The sequence below is a fragment of the Oncorhynchus masou genome, chromosome 27 (genome assembly GCF_036934945.1).
Source record: "Oncorhynchus masou masou isolate Uvic2021 chromosome 27, UVic_Omas_1.1, whole genome shotgun sequence".
In the NCBI taxonomy this organism is placed as follows: Eukaryota; Metazoa; Chordata; class Actinopteri; order Salmoniformes; family Salmonidae; genus Oncorhynchus; species Oncorhynchus masou.
The window spans coordinates 14,960,586-14,983,990 of record NC_088238.1 but is presented as its reverse complement, the minus strand read 5'-3'; the positions used below and the strand labels follow the sequence as shown (position 1 = coordinate 14,983,990).

Below are 23,405 nucleotides of genomic sequence, written 5' to 3'. Positions count from 1 at the left end.
CCCATGCTTGTCTCAAAGCAGCGAAATGACTGTCCCAATCAAAACGGTGCTGGAACGATCAGTTGACCACACTTCTTGACATTTATTATAACCAGAGGTGTCGTGGTGTTTTGTTAGGCCCCCTATTATCTATGAATGAAAGTTTGTACCGAAATTAAGCCTATTGGTTAATAAGAATATGCATACAATGCATCATCCAAATTGCATGATTGTCTATGCCTACACATACTGTATGTGGCGAAAGGAACATTTGATATATTTTCAATCCTAAAACACTAAATTAGGCCTAACCTATCATAAATTAGGCCATCATCAGTGTCAATCGTGAATCATAATTCTTCACATTTTACAGGTGAAACGGCCATGCTGCATGCAGCCAACCATTTGATCCCAATCAGTTTAATGGGTATATGCATTTAGAATTTCTGAATGATGTAAGGGTGGCTAACCTGCCTAACTAATTGAATTTTAGAGCAGATGGAGTTAAACACAACCACAGCATCAGAAAAAAAAAACATTTCAGCACAATCATCCTACATTGTCATATGACATTATCCTGCTATTATATTCGGTTTGTTATGTAAAATACTAATTAATCATTAAGTGATCTTGGAGACATAGTACCATTTTGAAAAACATGCGCACCAGCGCCCCTGATTATAATGGTTGGATGACTTTGGAAGCTTCACCTAATCAAAGCTCTATGAACTAAGTGGTACAATTTATTTTACACCTTTGCAGCAGCAGAGCAAAGTATTTGGGACTGACCCAAAATCATTCTGGGCTAAAGGTCCTGGTGATGTCCATGGTTCACAGAATTGTCAATTTAAAGATATTTAGCCAATTTATTCATCACTACATTTAGCTAACATTAGATAGTTAATTGATTTGGCAGTCTCGTCCAGATCATCATGGTATTTGTACACATTCCCAGCTAGTATTACCATTTCATTTTGGGGAGGTAAATACAGGTGAATATATTGATCAAAGTCACCTTGTCCTAGAGAGATTTACACGTTATCAAAATGTCATGCCAGGGTAAGCCTACATGAAACACAGGCCTTATTTTAAGTGTTTCTTAAATCCCCTATGGGAAAGATGAATGGGAGAAAAACCATTGGAACCGTTTCCTTGTTTGACCGCTAGGTTTTATAGGTATTATTACTCATACTGTGGTACTCTATTGATCCCCGAGTCACTCTCTGGGAGTTTAGTCAGCAACACGTGACAGTGGAGTGCCCACTGAGAGAGTTGGTCGGGGGAGGGCATGGTTTGGGATTCAAATGCACATCAAAGGCATGTCAACAAGGTAGCATGATGCATCTTCCAGAAACATACATCTCTTTTCCATAAAATATATGTTCCAATTTTCGAACCAGTTTTCATTGGGAAGGCAGATAAAGCATTTTTCAAATGTATTTTTAATAAAAAAGCAATGACTTTTTGCATGTGAAAACACAGAATCCTCCTCATTCCCCCACGTGCTTTATCTAGCCTGTCACTGGTTTTGAGCGGATTTTGCCGCATTCACATACTAATCGGAACAAGGAAACTCTGACATTTCCGACTTGCTACTGGTTGTAGTTTTACACCTGCCACGTTCAACCATTTTGCAAGTCGGACATTTCAGAGTTTCATAGTTCCGACTGGCACATGAACACGGCATTTGAACCTGGCTCACGCCCGGGAGGTAGCCCGGTTCCAAAATGAATGCAATCACGTTTTACCCGCTATAACTCCTCCGACCCGGGATACCCGGATCAGATAATCGAATCCCCTCATTGAAGCGCGATCATCGTTTTCTTGACTTTGCCAGTTAACCCGTTACCAGAGTAAATTCAGTAAATAGTTCAACTGAAATTGTTACTATGGCATCAAAATGAATCGTTGTTGAAATTACCTCCGAGTAAAGCTAGCAGGTCTACGCCTTTTTTTTTTACTGTGCACATGTAACATTTGTAGGATTTCCTTCACACAGTTTAAGCCGTAGTAGGTCATGTAAACTAAGTACGTAGCTAGCTAGTTACAGTGAGTTAGAAAGCAAGGTGCTAGATACTTCAGACGACTGCTATCCATCGCTACCGCTACAAGACTATTGCCTGCCCACCCGGCTATTGATCCTTTCAATGGCTGCTGCAAACAAACGTACGCTGTCAGGCATCGAAGATGTGAGAGACAGAAAAGCAAAGGTTATTAAAGACAGCGGTGAGAAGAGACACATCGCAGCCCTGATCCTGGCGAGGGGAGGCAGTAAGGGGATCCCCCTGAAGAACATCAAAGTTCTCTCCGGTGTCCCCCTCATCGGATGGGTTCTGAGAGCTGCAGTGGACTCCAAACAGTTTGACAGGTAACGTTAATTCAGTTAACATTTTGGTCAAATGTATTTCTAATCTGGCTACTGTATATGGACTTGCTCTGACTCCTTTGTTAATAGTAACGTTAGTTAGCTGCACCAAATGCATGTAAATATGGTTTATTAGTGATAGTCGATGCTGCCTATGATGCACCTGTCATAACCAGGGGAGAAAGTACACTAAGACTTGCCAAATGTCAATACACTTGTTGGTGTTTGGTGTAACAGATGTCTCTCTTTCCATTCACCACTGTTTGGAGGATGGAAATATGTTGCGGGTGGATGAACGTGCGCAGGTAGCCTTGTAAAGGAGTCATTTGAATATAATTGTTTGACAATCAGATGAAAACATCATGACTGGTTGTGTTTATGCCACAATAAAAGGTAATACATTTTAAAAGTCAAATGACAAATCTTTTTGACTAGGCCCACAGAGATGTTATTGAATTAATAGGGATTCTAAGTAGAACTATATGATTAGGACCCACAGCGGGTGTTGTGCCGAAAATCTCCCCCTGTCAGGATCCCCCCACCCCTCTAATGTCATTACTTTTGTGGCTGGAGTCAAATACTTTCTGTGGTACACATCAGAGTCAAATACTTTCTGTGGTACACATCAGAGTCAAATACTTTCTGTGGTACACATCAGAGTCAAATACTTTCTGTGGTACACATCAGAGTCAAATACTTTCTGTGGTACACATCAGAGTCAAATACTTTCTGTGGTACACATCAGAGTCAAATACTTTCTGTGGTACACATCAGAGTCAAATACTTTCTGTGGTACACATCAGAGTCAAATACTTTCTGTGGTACACATCAGAGTCAAATACTTTCTGTGGTACACATCAGAGTCAAATACTTTCTGTGGTACACATCAGAGTCAAATACATTCTGTGGTACACATCAGAGTCAAATACTTTCTGTGGTACACATCAGAGTCAAATACTTTCTGTGGTACACATCAGAGTCAAATACTTTCTGTGGTACACATCAGAGTCAAATACTTTCTGTGGTACACATCAGAGTCAAATACTTTCTGTGGTACACATCAGAGTCAAATACATTCTGTGGTACACATCAGAGTCAAATACATTCTGTGGTACACATCAGAGTCAAATACATTCTGTGGTACACATCAGAGTCAAATACATTCTGTGGTACACATCAGAGTCAAATACATTCTGTGGTACACATCAGAGTCAAATACATTCTGTGGTACACATCAGAGTCAAATACATTCTGTGGTACACATCAGAGTCAAATACATTCTGTGGTACACATCAGAGTCAAATACATTCTGTGGTACACATCAGAGTCAAATACTTTCTGTGGTACACATCAGAGTCAAATACATTCTGTGGTACACATCAGAGTCAAATACATTCTGTGGTACACATCAGAGTCAAATACATTCTGTGGTACACATCAGAGTCAAATACTTTCTGTGGCACACATCAGAGTCAAATACATTCTGTGGTACACATCAGAGTCAAATACATTCTGTGGTACACATCAGAGTCAAATACATTCTGTGGTACACATCAGAGTCAAATACATTCTGTGGTACACATCAGAGTCAAATACATTCTGTGGTACACATCAGAGTCAAATACATTCTGTGGTACACATCAGAGTCAAATACATTCTGTGGTACACATCAGAGTCAAATACATTCTGTGGTACACATCAGAGTCAAATACATTCTGTGGTACACATCAGAGTCAAATACATTCTGTGGTACACATCAGAGTCAAATACATTCTGTGGTACACATCAGAGTCAAATACATTCTGTGGTACACATCAGAGTCAAATACATTCTGTGGTACACATCAGAGTCAAATACTTTCTGTGGTACACATCAGAGTCAAATACTTTCTGTGGTACACAGAGTCAAATACTTTCTGTGGTACACAGAGTCAAATACTTTCTGTGGTACACATCAGAGTCAAATACTTTCTGTGGTACACATCAGAGTCAAATACTTTCTGTGGTACACATCAGAGTCAAATACTTTCTATAGAATAAACTTCAAATCAGGATAGGCAAACACAATTAATAATGAATGTATGTGTGTTATATTAAACATAGAGAGAGTAAAATGTTGGCAAGCAATAAACATTTCAGAACAACTATGGCTGAATTATTATCCTTACACTTGAAAAAATACTAGTAGAATAAGACATGGGAGAGATGACGAATTTTGACAAAGAGATTTATTTATAGACTAATACAAAATAAACTGCAGACAAATGATTTCTGCTACTAAAGTCAGTGAAATGTAGGCTAAACTGACAACGGGGTGAAGAGCAAAAATCTCAACTAGCAAGTAGGTCGCAGGGGGGGAGAATTCTGTCAGAGGGGAGATTTTCGGTACAACACCGGCACACCTAGAGCGGTGTTTTGACCAGGACGGCATTTCCCGAACTAAACTGACCAAGACGCACATCCAACAAAACCTAACACCTCACATTATTCTGCCCCAAAACAATGATACTTGGCTAATCTATCCCTATTAATTGAGCTTTTCACTTTCTGAAAATAGTATATGTTTAAACCCAGGCAGCTTTTAGGGAAGCAATTATGTTGTTGAGTTAAGCAACGGATGAGTAGCCAGCAGTTAAAGGGTACATTTTTCTACTTCGTCGAGCCTCTGTCTGGGTGGAAAGGTAACTTTTGAAACTACCATGCTTAGATTCATAATGTCTAATATTTAATGATTTGCAAACAGTAACCGTTTCGTTGCACACATTACACTCTGGTTTGATATAGGAGAAATATGGTAAGAAAACCTATTCCTCTGTCCATTCTTCCCTGACACCTCCATTTGCATTTCCACCTTTCTTTTGAAACTTTTTCTGAGTGACATTTTGTCTTGATTGCAAGCTGTTTTACCCCAATCAAGGCACAAAGGAAAATAACCAAATAATTTAATAGAGACATTAGTGATTTTAGCAGTGTAATCAGATTGAAAATATTAGGATATGTTATTGACATTATATAGCCTAGTAACCAGATGTGTTAAAATGTGTTTAATTTGTAGTTTAATTATGAATGGGACCTCTATAATGTTCTGTTCTACAACTATTAGCTGAGAAAAAAACTGGCCTAAGGCCAAACCTATTGCCAACCCCTGCATTACACTATTCTAGGTTAGGGGGATAGTGGCCATTGTTTTTGTCTTGCCAAGGGCAGCAGAACGTCCAGAACCGGTCCTGTTAGGCCCATGCATTGTTTTAGTACACGTATGTTCACACATAGTAGGTTCCATACTGGGAAGAAACCTAATTTAACTCCTGGTCATAACTATACGTTAGTAACTGTTTGTTGTATAAATATGTATGTATGTATAGCCATGTCAGATTCTTATTTTGTTTGTCTGAAAGTTAGTGTACAGTCTCTGAATGAACCCCTGGTTTGGGCTTGGCCACACAAGACTGGATTGCACTGATGCAGCCTACTTGTTACAAAGCCTGAGGAATCAACTTGTTCCGTTCTTTCTCCCAGTGTGTGGGTATCAACTGACCATGATGACATTGAGAAGGTAGCCAAGGCATGGGGAGCTCAGGTTCACCGCAGGAGCCCAGAGGTGTCCAAAGACTCCTCCAGCTCTCTTGACACCATCCAGGAATTCGCCCGATTAAACCCAGGTAGGGGGTGAATGTCAAGTGTATTTCCTTGATTCCTCATGTCCTCTCTCCTTGCCTCCTTCTCAAAATGCATTAGAGGAGGAGATCTGAGTGGAGGAAACTCAGATCTTCTGCTCCAATGTGCTTTGAGAAGGAGCCAAGTAGGGAGGCGTGAGGAATCAAGCTTGCTTGGCTAAGGCTCTGGGACGGCATGCATCAAGCATCTCAGAATAGGAATACTGACCTGGGATCAGGTCCCCCCTGTCCATGTAGTCTTATTTGTTGTGATCTATGTGCTAAATCAGCACTCCAACTCTGAGACACTTGAAACATACGACCTTCAGGGCCGCAGAGCCTGCTGCTGTTTTTCCTTCCTGATTTTTAATCAGAACCTGAGAACACCAGTCTGGGAAACCAGGTGTGTGGTCTGACTCATCCCTCTCCAGCCAATCAGTGACAGTTATTGTGCCCCCTGCACAGTTGCTCACATGATAATGCTCATATGCTGTTTTCTTTTAATTCAACTTCTAATAACATAACCCTAATCCCAACCCTAGAAAAGTGTTGCATATCAATCAATCAATCAATCAATCACATTTCTTTATAAAGCCCTTTTTTAGTCAGCAGAAGTCACAAAGTGCTTGTCCAGAAATCCAGCCTAAAACCCAAAAGACTAAGCAATGCAGATGTAGAAGCACGCCTGGTATTAAGAGTTTCAGGTGGTAGATTGTTGATAGTGTGAGAGCGGCTATAGACAACCCATGAATAGGGTGCTATCCAAATGAAGTGGGACCTACTCCATAGACACAGATGTCAACAGTAACCATGTAGATGTATTCATGTGTCATATCATAGGTGGCTACCTGATTAAATAATGGATAAATCAAATATCTGTTGTGTTGTCCTCCTCCAGAGGTGGAGGTGATCTGTCACATCCAGGCCACGTCTCCCTGCCTGCACCCCTTCCACCTGAAGGAGGCCCTGGAGATGATCACCAAGCAGGGCTTCACGTCCGTCTTCTCCGTGGTCCGACGACACCACTTCCGCTGGCAGGAGGTGAAGAAAGGAGGTACAGGACAGCCATGTGTTATGTTTAGGACCTTACACTTATTATCAGTTAACTGGAGAGGTTCCAACCAACTTAATGTTCATGTCTGTCAGGACATCTGAGGGTCAGTCCCTTCACTTGTCCTTTATACCGCGGCACAAACAAGTCTCCTCAGCACGACTAAGCAGACACAGATACAAGGAATGAGTATCAGGGTGGGAGAGTGAGGGAGGTTATTATCTTGTATCTAGGTCCTCTTCTGCTTGACTCACACCCTGTGAACAAACCATAAGCACATCGCAACTTAATAACACAAAACAACAATTCTCCTTGTCAGACAGTTTACAGAACAGACCAACCTTGAGAAAGAACACAATGTGTACAGCATATAACATTCTCCACTACACTGTGCCTGAGGAAAAACTGTCCCTCACTTTATAAGTAGGGTCAGGAGTTTGTCCTGACCATGTGACCAGAGCCAGGAAAAACTCTACTGCCCTAGATGTTTAGTGTTTGAAAACAGCTACACATCATATCTTGATGTAAGATGCTAATGCTAAATGATAATGGATTGTGTTTATAAGAGCATCTGCTAAATGACTAACATGTTGTCACGCCCTGACCTTAGAGAGCCATTTTATTTCTCTATTTGGTTAGGTCAGGGTGTAATGTGGGGTGTGCATTCAATGTTTTGTTTTCTATGTTTCTTTATTTCTATGTTTTGGCCGGGTATGGTTCTCAATCAGGGACAGCTGTCTATTGTTGTCTCTGATTGGGAATGATACTTAGGTAGCCCTTTTCCCCTCCTTTCAGTGTGGGTAGTTAACTTTGTTAGAGGCAACATAGCCCTGTAAGCGTCACAGTTGTTTTGTTGGTTGACATTTTAAATAAAAAGGAACATTTACGCGCACCACGCTGCACTTTGGTTCACCTCTTTCGACGGCCGTGACATATGTACAGTTGAAGTCGGAAGTTTACATACACTTAGGTTGGAGTCATTAAAACTCGTTTTTCAACCACTCCACAAATTTCTTGTTAATAAACTATAGTTTTGGCAAGTAATTTTTCCAACAATTGTTTACACACAGAGTGAATTAATCTATCACAATTCCACTAGGTCAGAAGTTTACATACACTAAGTTGACTGTGCCTTTAAACAGCTTGTAAAACTCCAGAAAATGATGTCATGGCTTTAGAAGCTTCTGCTAATTGACATCATTTGAGTCAGTTGGAGATGTACCTGTGGATGTATTTCAAGGCCTTCCTTCAAACTCAGTGCCTCTTTGCTTGACATCATGGGAAAATCTAAAGAAATCAGCCATGACCTCAGAAAAGAAGTTGTAGACCTCCACAAGTCTGGTTCATTCTTGGGAGCAATTTCCAAAATGCCTGAAGGTACCATGTTCATCTGTACAAACAATAGTGCGCAAGTATAAACACCATGGGACCACTCTGCCGTCATACCGCATAGGAAGGAGACGCGTTCTGTCTCCTAGAGATGAACGTACTATGGTGCGAAAAGTACAAATCAATCCCAGAACAACAGCAAAGGACCGTATGAAGATGCTGGAGGAAACAGGTACAAAAGTATCTGTATCCACAGTAAAACAAGTCCTATATTGACATAAGCTGAAAGGCTCAGAAAGGAAGAAGCCACTGCTCCAAAACCACCAAAAGCCAGACTATGGTTTGCAACTGCACATGGGGACAAAGCTCGTATTTTTTTGGAGAAATGTCCTCTGGTCTGATGAAACAAAAATAGAACTGTTTGGCCATAATGACCATCGTTATGTTTGGAGGAAAAAGGGGGAGGCTTACAAGCCGAAGAACACCATCCCAACCGTGAAGCACGGGGGTGGCAGCATCATGTTGTGGGGGTTGCTTTGCTGCAGGAGGGACTGGTGCACTTCACAAAATAGATGGCTTCATGAGGGAGGAAAATTATTTGGATATATTGAAGCAACATCTCAAGACATCATTCAGGAAGTTAAAGCTTGGCCGTAAATGGGTCTTCCAAATGGACAATGACCCCAAGCATACTTCCAAAGTTGTGGCAAAATGGCTTAAGGACAACAAAGTCAAGGTATTGGAGTGGCCACCACAAAGCCCTGACCTCAATCCCATAGAAAATTTGTGGGCAGAACTGAAAAAGCTTGTGCGAGCAAGGAGGCCTACAAACCTGACTCAGTTACACCAGCTCTGTCAGGAGGAATGGGCCAATATTCACCCAAATTATTGTGGGAAGCTTGTGGAAGGCTACCTGAAACGTTTGACCCAAGTTAAACCATTTAAAGGCAATGCTACCAGATACTAATTGAGTGTATGTAAACTTCTGTGCCACTGGGAATGTGATGAAAGAAATTAAAGCTGAAATAAATAATTCTCTCTACTATTGTTCTGACATTTCACATTCTTAAAATAAAGTGGTGATCCTAACTAACCTAAAACAGTGAATTTTTACTAGGATTAAATGTCAGGAATTGTGAAAAACTGAGTTTAAATGTATTTGGCTGAGGTTTATGTAAACTTCCGACTTCAACTGTAAGTATAGTATCTTTCACAAGCACATTACATTGAAGTAACTCCATCCATCACTAATCACTGTGTATCACAATAGGGGTGTTTAGACAAATGAGTTTTTCTCCTGACCAGGAAGTAGTCTGGTTTCTAGTTATAACATATAACATTGACTATGTGTTCTCTCTCCTGTTCAGGTAGTGTAGCCACCCAGCCTCTGAACTTAGACCCGTGTAACAGGCCCCGGAGACAGGACTGGGATGGAGAGCTGTGTGAGAACGGATCTTTCTACATTTATACCAGAGCGACGATAGAGAGAGGCCTGCAGGTAACTGGCACTATACCCCATCAGGGCCCATAGTCACAAAGCGTTTCAGGATAGGAGTGCTGGTCTAGGATCAGTTTTCTTTTTCCAATCATTATGAATACGTCTATATGGACAGGGAGGACCTGATCCTAGATCAGCAGCCCTACTCAGATGCTTTATGAATACAGGCCCTGATGTGTATGTCTGCTGCTGGTGGTGAACCCTATTCACCTCAGGGGATCAATAACGTTTATTCATTCAGTGGATGTGAGCCTGACTAGAAACAACATACACACTGAGAGATGGACTGATCTGTGATACGACTAGATATTCTATTGTTAACTGGTGTTTTGAATGCTAATAGAAATGCCCTTTGTGTTGTCTTTCTCAGGGGGGGAAGTGGGCTTACTATGAGATGCTGCCAGAGTACAGTGTGGATATTGATGTGGATATCGACTGGCCTGTGGCAGAACAGAGAGTACTGAGGTAGTCTGAAATCACTGACCTAGAATTTCAAGTTCACTCTCTGTTGAAGTCATTCACTCCGAACCACCTCTCTCTGTCTGTCTCTCTCTCTCTCTGTCTCTCTCTGTCTGTCTCTGTCTCTGTCTGTCTCTGTCTCTCTCTGTGTCTGTCTCTCTCTCTCTCTGTCTGTCTCTCTCTGTGTCTGTCTCTCTGTGTCTGTCTGTCTCTCTGTCTCTCTCTCTGTCTGTCTGTCTCTCTCTCTCTCTCTCTCTCTGTCTCTGTCTCTCTCTGTCTCTCTCTGTCTGTCTCTGTCTCTCTCTGTCTCTCTCTGTCTCGCTCTCTCTGTCTCTGTCTCTCGCTCTCTCTGTCTCTGTCTCTGTCTCTCTCTCTGTCTCTGTCTCTGTCTCTGCTCTCTCTCTGTCTCTGTCTGTCTGTCTGTCTCTCTGAAAGTGTTTATTTGAATGCACTTTAAATATAATTAGATTTTGTGGTAAAGCAACACAATGAACAATGCTGTAACACAGGGAGTGGTTGTCCAAATGTATTTCTCTGTGTGTGTTGTTCCTGTCCAGGTTTGGTTACTTTGGCCTGGACAAGCCTGAGGTGGTGCGTCTGCTGCTGTGTAACGTCTCCGGCTGTCTGACTGACGGTCCTCATCTCTGTCTCTGGAGAGGAGATGGTCTCATCTCTGTCTCTGGAGAGGAGATGGTCTCAGTCAACACCAGAGAACATAGAGAACACACACTAGGGGTGGAGGTACAGATATACAGAACATATAGAACACACACACTGCAGAGAGAGGGGGTGGAGGTACAGATACAGAACATATAGAACACACACACTGCAGAGAGAGGGAGTGGAGGTACAGATACAGAACATGTAGAACACACACACTGCAGAGAGAGGGGGTGGAGGTACAGATACAGAACATATAGAACACACACACTGCAGAGAGAGGGAGTGGAGGTACAGATACAGAACATGTAGAACACACACACTGCAGAGAGAGGGAGTGGAGGTACAGATACAGAACATATAGAACACACACACTGCAGAGAGAGGGAGTGGAGGTACAGATACAGAACATGTAGAACACACACACTGCAGAGAGAGGGGGTGGAGGTACAGATACATGTAGAACACACACACTGCAGAGAGAGGGGGTGGAGGTACAGATACAGAACATATAGAACACACACACTGCAGAGAGAGGGAGTGGAGGTACAGATACAGAACATATAGAACACACACACTGCAGAGAGAGGGGGTGGAGGTACAGATACAGAACATATAGAACACACACACTGCAGAGAGAGGGGGTGGAGGTACAGATACTGTACATATAGAACATATAGAACACACACACTGCAGAGAGAGGGAGTGGAGGTACAGATACAGAACATATAGAACACACACACTGCAGAGAGAGGGAGTGGAGGTACAGATACTGTACATATAGAACACACACACACTGCAGAGAGAGGGAGTGGAGGTACAGATACTATACATATAGAACATATAGAACACACACACTGCAGAGAGAGGGAGTGGAGGTACAGATACAGAACATATAGAACACACACACTGCAGAGAGAGGGAGTGGAGGTACAGATAGAACATATAGAACACACACACACTGCAGAGAGAGGGAGTGGAGGTACAGATACTGTACATATAGAACATATAGAACACACACACTGCAGAGAGAGGGAGTGGAGGTACAGATACTGAACATATAGAACACACACACTGCAGAGAGAGGGGGTGGAGGTACAGATACTGTACATATAGAACATATAGAACACACACTGCAGAGAGAGGGAGTGGAGGTACAGATACAGAACATATAGAACACACACACTGCAGAGAGAGGGTGGAGGTACAGATACTGTACATACTGAAATGTAATTGTTCCTTTCAAATGCTGACCTACTGTTTTCTCTCAATCACGTTTGTTACTGTTACTATGATAATTGTTGTAATGTCTATGTTGTAATGTCTATGTTGTATTGTCTATATTGTAATGTCTATGTTGTAATATGAATATCCAGGTGAACAAAAAGGAGAGCAGTCAATCAAAAATCATTCTGGTGTATTACAAGTTGCAACAGGGAGACAGACCCTTTATATACTAGTCAGACAGCACCAAATGTTCTGTAAACACCAGACTCTTGGAGACAGACCCTTTATATCCTAATCAGACAGCACCAAATGTTCTGTAAACACCAGCCTCTTGGAGACAGACCCTTTATATCCTAATCAGACAGCACCAAATGTTCTGTAAACACCAGACTCTTGGAGACAGACCCTTTATATCCTAATCAGACAGCACCAAATGTTCTGTAAACACCAGCCTCTTGGAGACAGACCCTTTATATCCTAATCAGACAGCACCAAATGTTCTGTAAACACCAGCCTCTTGGAGACAGACCCTTTATATCCTAATCAGACAGCACCAAATGTTCTGTAAACACCAGCCTCTTGGAGACAGACCCTTTATATCCTAATCAGACAGCACCAAATGTTCTGTAAACACCCCTCTTGGAGACAGGCCCTTTATATCCTAATCAGACAGCACCAAATGTTCTGTAAAACACCAGCCTCTTGGAGACAGACCCTTTATATCCTAATCAGACAGCACCAAATGTTCTGTAAACACCAGCCTCTTGGAGACAGACCCTTTATATCCTAATCAGACAGCACCAAATGTTCTGTAAACACCAGCCTCTTGGAGACAGGCCCTTTATATCCTAATCAGACAGCACCAAATGTTCTGTAAACACCAGCCTCTTGGAGACAGACCCTTTTTATATCAGACAGCACCAAATGTTCTGTAATCAGACAGCACACCAAATGTTCTGTAAACACCAGCCTCTTGGAGACAGACCCTTTATATCCTAATCAGACAGCACCAAATGTTCTGTAAACACCAGCCTCTTGGAGACAGACCCTTTATATCCTAATCAGACAGCACCAAATGTTCTGTAAACACCAGCCCAGAGGCTTGTAGGAAGACAAAACAAAAGGCCGTGACTTGTCCAGCTGCTACAGAATCAACCGAGTTCACACACAATGTCAATACAATACAACAGTGAATAATCAGTGTGTCCTCAGACCTTGTACATCCAGTCTGGTGTCAATCACTATCAACAGATAAGACAATAATCCATAACATTCACTATCAAGTCTCGTGACCATCAACCTGCACCTTCAATGTCACAAACAGAACACTGGGAATGATTTGTATTACAGAACTCTAAATACTGTATGTTAAACATTGTGTTAATCACTCTATACTGAATATGAACTGATATTTCCTCCTTACACTCAGTCTGTACAATACATAGAACAGAGCTTCCATACAGAACAGAGCTTCCATACAGAACAGAGCTTCCATACAAAACAGAGCTTCCATACAAAACAGAGCTTCCATACAAAACAGAGCTCCCATACCAAACAGAGCTCACATTCAAAACACAGAGCATAGACATTTAGTTTTTTTCTGTCTCCTCCAGGTGATCCTGATCTCATCCAGTGAGGACCTCCTGACCAAGGCCCTGGCTGACAATCTATCCCAGAGGACAGGCTGCGAGGTCAGGCAGCTGGGCAAGGACATCCAGGGTGAGGTCAAAGCCATGATGGACGACAGGGATCTGGACTGGAAGGAGGTTGCCTATATGGGTAAACTCACTGTTCTTTTCATTTAACAATTTACTGCTACTACTACTACTACTACTACTACTGCTACAACTGCTACTACTACAAATAGTACCACTATTACTAATTCATTTTAGTTTTATAGTACAGTTTGTAATATAGTGGAATCTTAACATTCTATTTTGAGTAATACTTGTGCGTTCATGTCAATCAAAACGTATGAAGGTATTTATTTGGAGCCCTTCTGAGATGGAAATCAAATCAAATGTTATTTTGTCACATGCGCTGAATACAACAGGTGTAACCTTACAGTGAAATTATTACATACAAGCCCTTAACCAACTATGCAGTTATAATAAATAAAAGTAAGAACAATAAATAAAAGTAACAAATACTTAAAGAGCAGCAGTAAAATAACAATAGCGAGGCTATATACAGGGGGTAACGGAACAGAGTCAATGTGCAGGAACACTGGTTAGTCGAGGTGATATATAGATGTAGGTAGATATTAAAGTGACTATGCATAGATAATATCAGAGAGTAGCAGCAGTGTAAAAGAGAGGGGGGCAATGCAAATAGTCTGGGTAGCCATTTGATTAGATGTTCAGGAGTCTTATGGCTTGGGGGTAGAAGCTGTTCAGAAGCCTCTTGGACCTAGAGTTGGCACTCCGGTACCGCTTGCCATGCGGTAGCAGAGAGAACAGTCTATGACTAGGGTGGCTGGGGTCTTTGACAATGTTTAGGGCCTTCCTCTGACACCACCTGGTATATTGGGGCCTAGTGGTATTGGTAGCCTAGTGGTTAGAGCGTTGGACTTGTAACTGAAAGGTTGCAAGATTGAATCCCCGAACTGACAAGGTCCAAATCTGTCGTTCTTCCCCCGAACAACCCACTGTTGCTAGGCCGTCATTGAAAATGAGAATTTGTTCTTAACTGACTTGCCTAGTTAAATAAAGGTACAATAAAAAATAGAGGTCCTGGATGGCAGGAAGCTTGGCCCCAGTGATGTACTGGGCTGTACACACTAGTAGAGCCTTGCGGTCGGAGGCCGCCAGGCACGACTCCAACACCATCATTAAGTTTGCCGATGACACAACAGTGACCCCTTTTGCAGACCAGGCTCTAGACTCCAACGGTTTATTACCAGAGGTAATAGCCTTGTTATTCCATAGGAGATGCCATTTCCAGTTACCATCTACGCCCATCTCAACCTTCCTAAAATTCTCTATTGTATTAGAAATGATCGGACCAAAATACAACATGCATTTCTTATTAGATATACCAGAGAATAACTCATCTTGCAATATAGTAGGTGAAACCAGTTCTTTCTCAATAGTTCTCCAAGAGACTGATGTAGACTGATCAAACCATGATCTAAGTGGGCGTAACTGGAGAGACTGATGTAGACTGATAAACCCATGATCTAAGTGGGCGTAACTGGAAAGACTGATGTAGACTGATCAACCCATGATCTAAGTGGGCGTAACTGGAAAGACTGATGTAGACTGATCAACCCATGATCTAAGTGGGCGTAACTGGAGAGACTGATGTAGACTGATCAACCCATGATCTAAGTGGGCGTAACTGGAGAGACTGATGTAGACTGATCAACCCATGATCTAAGTGGGCGTAACTGGAGAGACTGATGTAGACTGATCAACCCATGATCTAAGTGGGCGTAACTGGAGAGACTGATGTAGACTGATCAACCCATGATCTAAGTGGGCGTGACTGGAGAGACTGATGTAGACTGATCAACCCATGATCTAAGTGGGCGTGACTGGAGAGACTGATGTAGACTGATCAACCCATGATCTAAGTGGGCGTAACTGGAGAGACTGGTGGTAAATACAAACATTTGGTAATGCAAGTCCACCATGACACTTCTGTCATTGTTACACCTCAAACCTAATCTTTGGATGTTTGCCATTCCAATGGTATTTACGTATATGTTTATCAATCCTTCCCCAATATCCTACAGGTGGAGGGAGTGGGATCATCATGCTCAGGAAACTAATACGGAGAAACACATTCATCTTTATGGAAGCTGCCCTAGTTTGTAAAGAAGCAGATAACTTCTCCCAAACTGTTAAATCCTGTTCAACTTCCTTCCTTCCTTCTCGTTCATCTTGTCATAATTAAACTTCACCAGACCATGCAGAGATGTTTGTATACTAATACCCAAATACATGAGCTGTGTTTTCATAGGAATTGTTGAGGGAAGTGAAACTTTTTTGTCCGCTTCATTCAGTAACATTAATGCTGATTTTGTCCAATTTATTTCATACCCGGACAGCAATTTGAATTCTTCAAATGTGGATAATAAAGAGGAGATTGAATTTTTGATAGAGAATATCATCTGCATATAGTGATATGGTATGAGAGGAGGATGTAATCAGTATAGGAGAAGCCCCACCACATTCTGCCTTAGATGTTGTGCTAAAGGCTCTAGCGACTAAATGAATAACGTAGGGGATAGGCCATCTCCTTGTCTACATCCCTGAAAAATAGGGAATGGACTTGAGTGTACGCCATTAGTAGAAACCATAGCAACAGTGTTAGTATATAACACACAAACCATATCAATAAAATTCTTTCCCAAACCAAATTTCTCCAAAACAGCCAACAAGTACTGCCAATCGAGCCTGTCAAAGCCTTCTCAGCATCTAGAGACAGCACAGCACACGGCGTGTCCAGCTGTTGTGCTTCATGTATTACATGCATTCATCGTCTGACATTGTCAGCTGCAAGGAGACCTTTCACAAAACCTGACTGGTCCATGTGAATCAACTTATCCAAATACTTTTAATACTTTTCAATACAATTTTTGGTCCGAATTAATGAAATATATCGGATGATAATTTGCACAGTCTGTGTGATCGTTCCCTTTCCTTGGCAGTAGAGAGATTAATGCAGAGTTAATATGCTCATGAAAAAAAACCTGTCGATGGCCTAATGGATTTACTCCAATAATACTGGTCCTAAAATTCCTCCAAAATGTAGTAACAGTTCAGGTGGAATGCCATCCGGGACAGGTGATTTGTAGTAACAGCTCAGGTGGAATGCCATCCGGGCCAGGTGATTTGTAGTAACAGCTCAGGTGGAATGCCATCCGGGACAGGTGATTTGTAGTAACAGCTCAGGTGGAATGCCATCCGGGCCAGGTGATTTGTAGTAACAGCTCAGGTGATTTGAAGTAACAGCTCAGGTGGCCATGCCATCAGGTGGAATGCCGGGACAAGCTCAGGTGGAATGCCATCCGGGACAGGTGATTTGTAGTAAGGTGGAAGCCATCAGGTGGAATGCCATCCGGGCCAGGTGATTTGATAGTAACAGCTCAGGTGGAATGCCATCCGGGCCAGGTGATTTGAAGTAACAGCTCAGGTGGAATGCCATCCGGGACAGGTGATTTGTAGTAACAGCTCAGGTGGAATGCCATCAGGTGGGTAACAGCTCAGGTGATGCCATCGGGCCAGGTGATTTGTAGTAACAGCAGGTCAGGTGGTAACAGCTCAGGTGGAATGCCATCCAGGTGGTAACAGCTCAGGTGGAATGCCATCCGGGACAGGTGATTTGTAGTAACAGCTCAGGTGGAATGCCATCCGGGTGTTTGTAATAACAGCTCAGGTGGAATGCCATCCGGGACAGGTAATTTGTAGTAACAGCTCAGGTGGAATGCCATCTGGGCCAGGTGATTTGGAGTAACAGCTCAGGTGGAATGCCATCCGGGCCAGGTGTAGTAACAGCTCAGGTGGAATGCCATCCGGGACAGGTGATTTGTAGTAACAGCTCAGGTGGAATGCCATCCGGGTGTTTGTAATAACAGCTCAGGTGGAATGCCATCCGGGACAGGTGTGTTGTATCAACAGCTCAGGTGGAATCCCATCCAGGTGGGTAACAGCTCAGGTGGTCCGCGACAGGTGGTTTGTAGTAACAGCTCAGGTGGAATGCCATCAGGTGGTTTGTAGCTCAGGTGGAATGCCATCCGGGACAGGTGGTAATTTGTAGAATGCCACAGCTCAGGTGGAATGCCATCCGGGACAGGTAATTTGGTAACAGTAACAGCTCAGGTGAATGCCATCCGGGACAGGTGGGTTGTAGTAACAGTTCAGGTGGAATGCCATCCGGGACAGGTGTGTTGTAGTAACAGCTCAGGTGGAATGCCATCCGGGACAGGTGTATTGTAGTAACAGCTCAGGTGGAATGCCATCCGGGACAGGTGTATTGTAGTAACAGCTCAGGTGGAATGCCATCCGGGACAGGTGTATTGTAGTAACAGCTCAGGTGGAATGCCATCCGGGACAGGTGTATTGTAGTAACAGCTCAGGTGGAATGCCATCCGGGACAGGTGTATTGTAGTAACAGCTCAGGTGGAATGCCATCCGGGACAGGTGTATTGTAGTAACAGCTCAGGTGGAATGCCATCCGGGACAGGTGATTTGTAGTAACAGCTCAGGTGGAATGCCATCCGGGACAGGTGATTTGTAGTAACAGCTCAGGTGGAATGCCATCCGGGACAGGTGATTTGTAGTAACAGCTCAGGTGGAATGCCATCCGGGACATTGTACTAACAGCTCAGGTGGAATGCCATCCGGGACAGGTGTATTGTAGTAACAGCTCAGGTGGAATGCCATCCGGGACAGGTGTATTGTAGTAACAGCTCAGGTGGAATGCCATCCGGGACAGGTGTATTGTAGTAACAGCTCAGGTGGAATGCCATCCGGGACAGGTGTATTGTAGTAACAGCTCAGGTGGAATGCCATCCGGGACAGGTGATTTGTAGTAACAGCTCAGGTGGAATGCCATCCGGGACAGGTGATTTGTAGTAACAGCTCAGGTGGAATGCCATCCGGGACAGGTGTATTGTAGTAACAGCTCAGGTGGAATGCCATCCGGGACAGGTGTATTGTAGTAACAGCTCAGGTGGAATGCCATCCGGGACAGGTGTATTGTAGTAACAGCTCAGGTGGAATGCCATCCGGGACAGGTGTATTGTAGTAACAGCTCAGGTGGAATGCCATCCGGGACAGGTGTGGTGTAGTAACAGCTCAGGTGGAATGCCATCCGGGACAGGTGTATTGTAGTAACAGCTCAGGTGGAATGCCATCCGGGACAGGTGTATTGTAGTAACAGCTCAGGTGGAATGCCATCCGGGACAGGTGTGGTGTAGTAACAGCTCAGGTGGAATGCCATCCGGGACAGGTGTATTGTAGTAACAGCTCAGGTGGAATGCCATCCGGGACAGGTGTGGTGTAGTAACAGCTCAGGTGGAATGCCATCCGGGACAGGTGTATTGTAGTAACAGCTCAGGTGGAATGCCATCCGGGACAGGTGTATTGTAATAACAGCTCAGGTGATTTCCCCTTTTTAGCACCTTTCAGTGCTGACTCCAGTTCCTCTAATGAGATGGGTCGGCCCAGATCCGCAGATCGCTTCTCCTCCAATACGAGCAAATCAAGATGATCTAAAAACTGCATTTGTCTGGTTCAACCTGGATAGAAGATGTATAGAACTCCTGGTAAAAAGACTGAAATGTTGCATTCCTTTCCTGTGGGTCAGAAGGTAAGCCTTTAAACAGGTGTTACGAATCCCTTCTGGCCCGACAGTCTAGGGGGATGGTAATGAGACCCGTAACATAACTCATGCAAATTATTATTGTGACAAAGTAAGTGTGAACGAAATAACCACGACAACAGAAATCTACCGTCAAACTCCAGGTTTATTTATAAACACACGGTAATGGGGGGAGCAGGAAAAGGGGCTGAGCTGGACCCAAGGAAAGAAACAATAAGTATTGAAAAACACCCCTAAGCTAGACTAGCCTACTTTAACAACAGCTAACTAACTAACCAAAAATACAGTGGGTGGTCCGCCCAGTTCTAACTAGTGTATTTAACAAAGTTCACCTACGGGTAGTGTATGCCCATGGGCGACTTGTCTTGGTTTCCCCCTTTTCCCATCAGCAACAAACAAACACCATAACCAAAAACAATACTCACAGGTGATGACAAAGTGCTATGAGGTGCTTAAACAAAAGAGAGGTTAAGACACAAAGCGAGAGTGAAACACAGAGACCTACAGACATGGCATTTACAGAGAGATTGAGCTCTAGAACAAACAAATGATGGGGTTTTTAAACCATGGGGAAGGAACTGTGATAGGTTAGGAAATAGGAGGAGGTGTGTCTTCTGATTGATGATTGATTGTTGACTGATTGGGGGTGATGATTTTCACCTGTGAGGGGAGAAGGAGAGAAAAGAAACACACACACAGGATAACTGTATCCGTAACAACAGGGAATGAATAGATTTTATAGAAGTACAAGATTCACTTTGTTTGAATGTTAATGCTAGAAGCCTGCTTGGTTTGCTCCCTTTAAAATGATAGTTCTGCCTCACTCTATGCATGATGAACTCTGCTCTCCTCCTTAATAAACCATTCAGGTCCAGTTTAAAAACCCTCAAATCATTGCTGACATTTTTGAGTAATTCCTTTTCAGGTTTTGTTGAAGTGATTTTAAATGTTTTCTCCAATAACTTGATTCTGTGATTCCTGGCTTTATTGAGGTCAGATGTAAAGTCTGTGATAAACCCTGTAGTAGCCATCCATGTAAACCTGGGGTCCTCTAGAGTCCTTGTGTTTTTTCTAAAAATGCAAATTGAAATTCAGCCACAAACAATTAGTTTTGAAGAAGGGTCATATTAAAATGCCAACGTTTTGTTTTATTTACCTTAAAGCTCACATCCACTTGGGTAACCAGGGGATCATGATCTGAAAGCATCGCAGGCAATATGTATATTGGCATGACACACATACTTAGAGAATAGAAAACAATCAATTCTAGAGTATGATTTGTGATATGCAGAAGAACAGGTATAACCTTTGATGCCCGGATTCTGAACTCGCCACACAGAGATACTGAGATGTTCCATCATTCCATTCAACACTAGTGATGCTTTAGTCATCCACACTAATGTGTGGATCTATCAAGGTTGAGATCAAAAGCTGCATTCATATCTGCCCCTATGACCAATTCATACTCTGAAGTGATAACAATTCTTTGGTAAGCCCAGGGAAAAAGCTGTCCTCATAAACAGCGGGTGCATAGATAGACACAAATGCTACTTTCTTGCCATAGACGTGTAAATGGAAGCTAAGCGGCCTGAAGTATCCTTGCTAGTCTTTTCGATAAATAAAGTTATATTTGTTTTAATCAAAATAACAACGCCTTTGGACTTAGAGGCTCCACTAGTCGAAGCAGCAACGTTATACACCTTATCCTGTAAGCGATGAATATTCCCTACTCGCAAATGAGATTCATGGGTAAATGCAATATCAATATTTTTATGAAGTCTAAACATTGAATTCTCTTAATTTTTGCGTACATTCAGGCATAAAAGAGTTGAACTGAAAGTGGTTCAGATTTACCTTCGATAAGTACTGTCCCCCACCCGCCGACCCCCCCCCCCCCCTCTGTTACTGAGAAGCGTGACATCCACACAACGCAGCTCTGTAGGTCTCTAGAACTCAGGCCTATTCCTCCTAAATAAAATGTATTCCAATCAGGTTATCAAAAAATAAAAAGTTGAAAGTAGACAAATTAATTGCGAAATGACACTTGTGAAACAAAACCTGGCAACAGTGGTCATTTCTCTCTCTTCTCAACCCTTCATCTCTCTCCTCTCATCCCTCCGTTATCTCTTGCCAGGAAGTGATTGTAAGTTCTTCACTGATTAAATAACTTGCCTGCTCTCCCTCTCGGGCGCCAGACTGCCTTCATTTTGCACACCTGTCACCATCGTTACACACACCTGCGCTTCACCACCGGTCACCATCACACGCAGCAGCGCATCATTGGACTCACCTGGACTCCTTTCATTTGTTGATTGCCTTCCCTATTTCTGTCTACTTCCCTGTGTGTTCCCTGTATCAGTATTGATGTTGTTTGGGGTGTCAATGTAAATAGATTAATTGTTCATCAGTCTTATTGCTTTGGGGTGGAAGCTGTTAAGGAGCCTTTTGGTCCTAGACTTGGCGCTCCGGTACCACTTGCAGTGCGGTAGCAGAGAGAACAGTCTATGACTTGGGTAACTGGAGTCATTGGCAATTTTTTGGCCATTCCTCTTTCCTCTAGTATATAGGTCCTGGATGGCAGGAAGCTTGGGCCCAGTCATGTACTGGGCCGTACGCACTACCCTCTGTAGCTCTTTATGTTCAGATGCCGAGCAGGTGCCATACCAGGCGGTGATTAACCGGTCACAATGCTCTCGATGGTGCAGCTGTAGAACTTTTTGAGGATCTGGGGACCCATGCTAAATCTTCTTAATGGGGGCCTGTTTGGCCCGCCTTTTCCTGTAGTCCAAGATCAGCTCATTCTTAAAATACTTCCATAACCACCGTATGGACACTTAAATAGATTTAAAATAAAATACAAATGAATCTCACACCTCCATTTCATCCCTCCATCTCTCCCTCCTACAGGTAATGATGCACCAGATGTTGACTGTCTGAACCTGGCTGGGCTGAGTGCAGTACCCCGGGACGCCCCAGTGGTGGCGATCAACGCTGCTAAATACTCCTGCCACAGTGCTGCAGGCCTGGGGGCTGTGAGGGAGTTTTCTGAACACATCCTGCTGCTCAAGAAGAAGGCCAAGTCTCAGATGGAACAGGACCGCATCCACAGAAATACATTCTAAACTCTAGAATTTGTTCTAAAGTCACAGAGATCCATTCTAAACTCTAGAATGTGTTCTAAAGTCACAGAGATCCATTCTAAACTATAGAATGTGTTCTAAAGTCACAGAGATCCATTCTAAACTCTAGAATGTGTTCTAAAGTCACAGAAATACATTCTAAACTCTAGAATGTGTTCTAAAGTCACAGAGATCCATTCTAAACTCTAGAATGTGTTCTAAAGTCACAGATTTCCATTCTAAACTCTAGAATGTGTTCTAAAGTCACAGAGATCCATTCTGAACTGTAGAATGTGTTCTAAAGCAGGAATGGGCAAACTTTTTTGCTTGAGGGCCAAACAGATTTTTTGTGGATCGATTTGTTTGTCCAAATCAATTTCTGGGCCAGAAAAAGTGCAGATATTTTAAAGTCCATTATAATGTATATAAATATATAGGTCCATTATAATGTATATAAATATATAGAACCATTATAATGTATATAAATATATAGGTCCATTATAATGTATATAAATATATAGAACCATTATAATGTATATAAATATATAGGTCCATTATAATGTATATAAATATATAGGTCCATTATAATGTATATAAATATATAGGTCCATTATAATGTATATAAATGTATAGGTCCATTATAATGTGTATAAATATATAGGTCCATTATAATTTCTACATCCTTTCTATCTAGTTTTAGACATTCATGACCTGGAGTGTTTTTTTAATCCAGA

General features: G+C 42.5%; 1 protein-coding gene and 1 long non-coding RNA gene across 2 annotated transcripts; one reads left to right on the top strand and one right to left on the bottom strand.

Annotated features, from left to right (window-relative positions):
- Positions 1-2,027: 2,027 nt before the first annotated feature.
- LOC135515660 (N-acylneuraminate cytidylyltransferase-like) lies at positions 2,028-22,979 on the top strand. Its single transcript, XM_064939329.1, has 8 exons — positions 2,028-2,347; positions 5,863-6,005; positions 6,898-7,053; positions 9,747-9,877; positions 10,248-10,342; positions 10,894-11,131; positions 13,837-14,002; positions 22,460-22,979. Exons 1-8 carry the CDS (start codon positions 2,127-2,129, stop codon positions 22,672-22,674), a joined length of 1,365 nt encoding a protein of 454 aa, XP_064795401.1. The 5' UTR covers positions 2,028-2,126; the 3' UTR covers positions 22,675-22,979.
- On the bottom strand, positions 19,680-22,491 carry LOC135515661 (uncharacterized). Its single transcript, XR_010451837.1, has 2 exons — positions 22,426-22,491; positions 19,680-20,749 (listed from the first exon to the last, which is right to left on the bottom strand). It is a non-coding gene; the product is annotated as an uncharacterized LOC135515661 (long non-coding RNA).
- Positions 22,980-23,405: the final 426 nt, after the last annotated feature.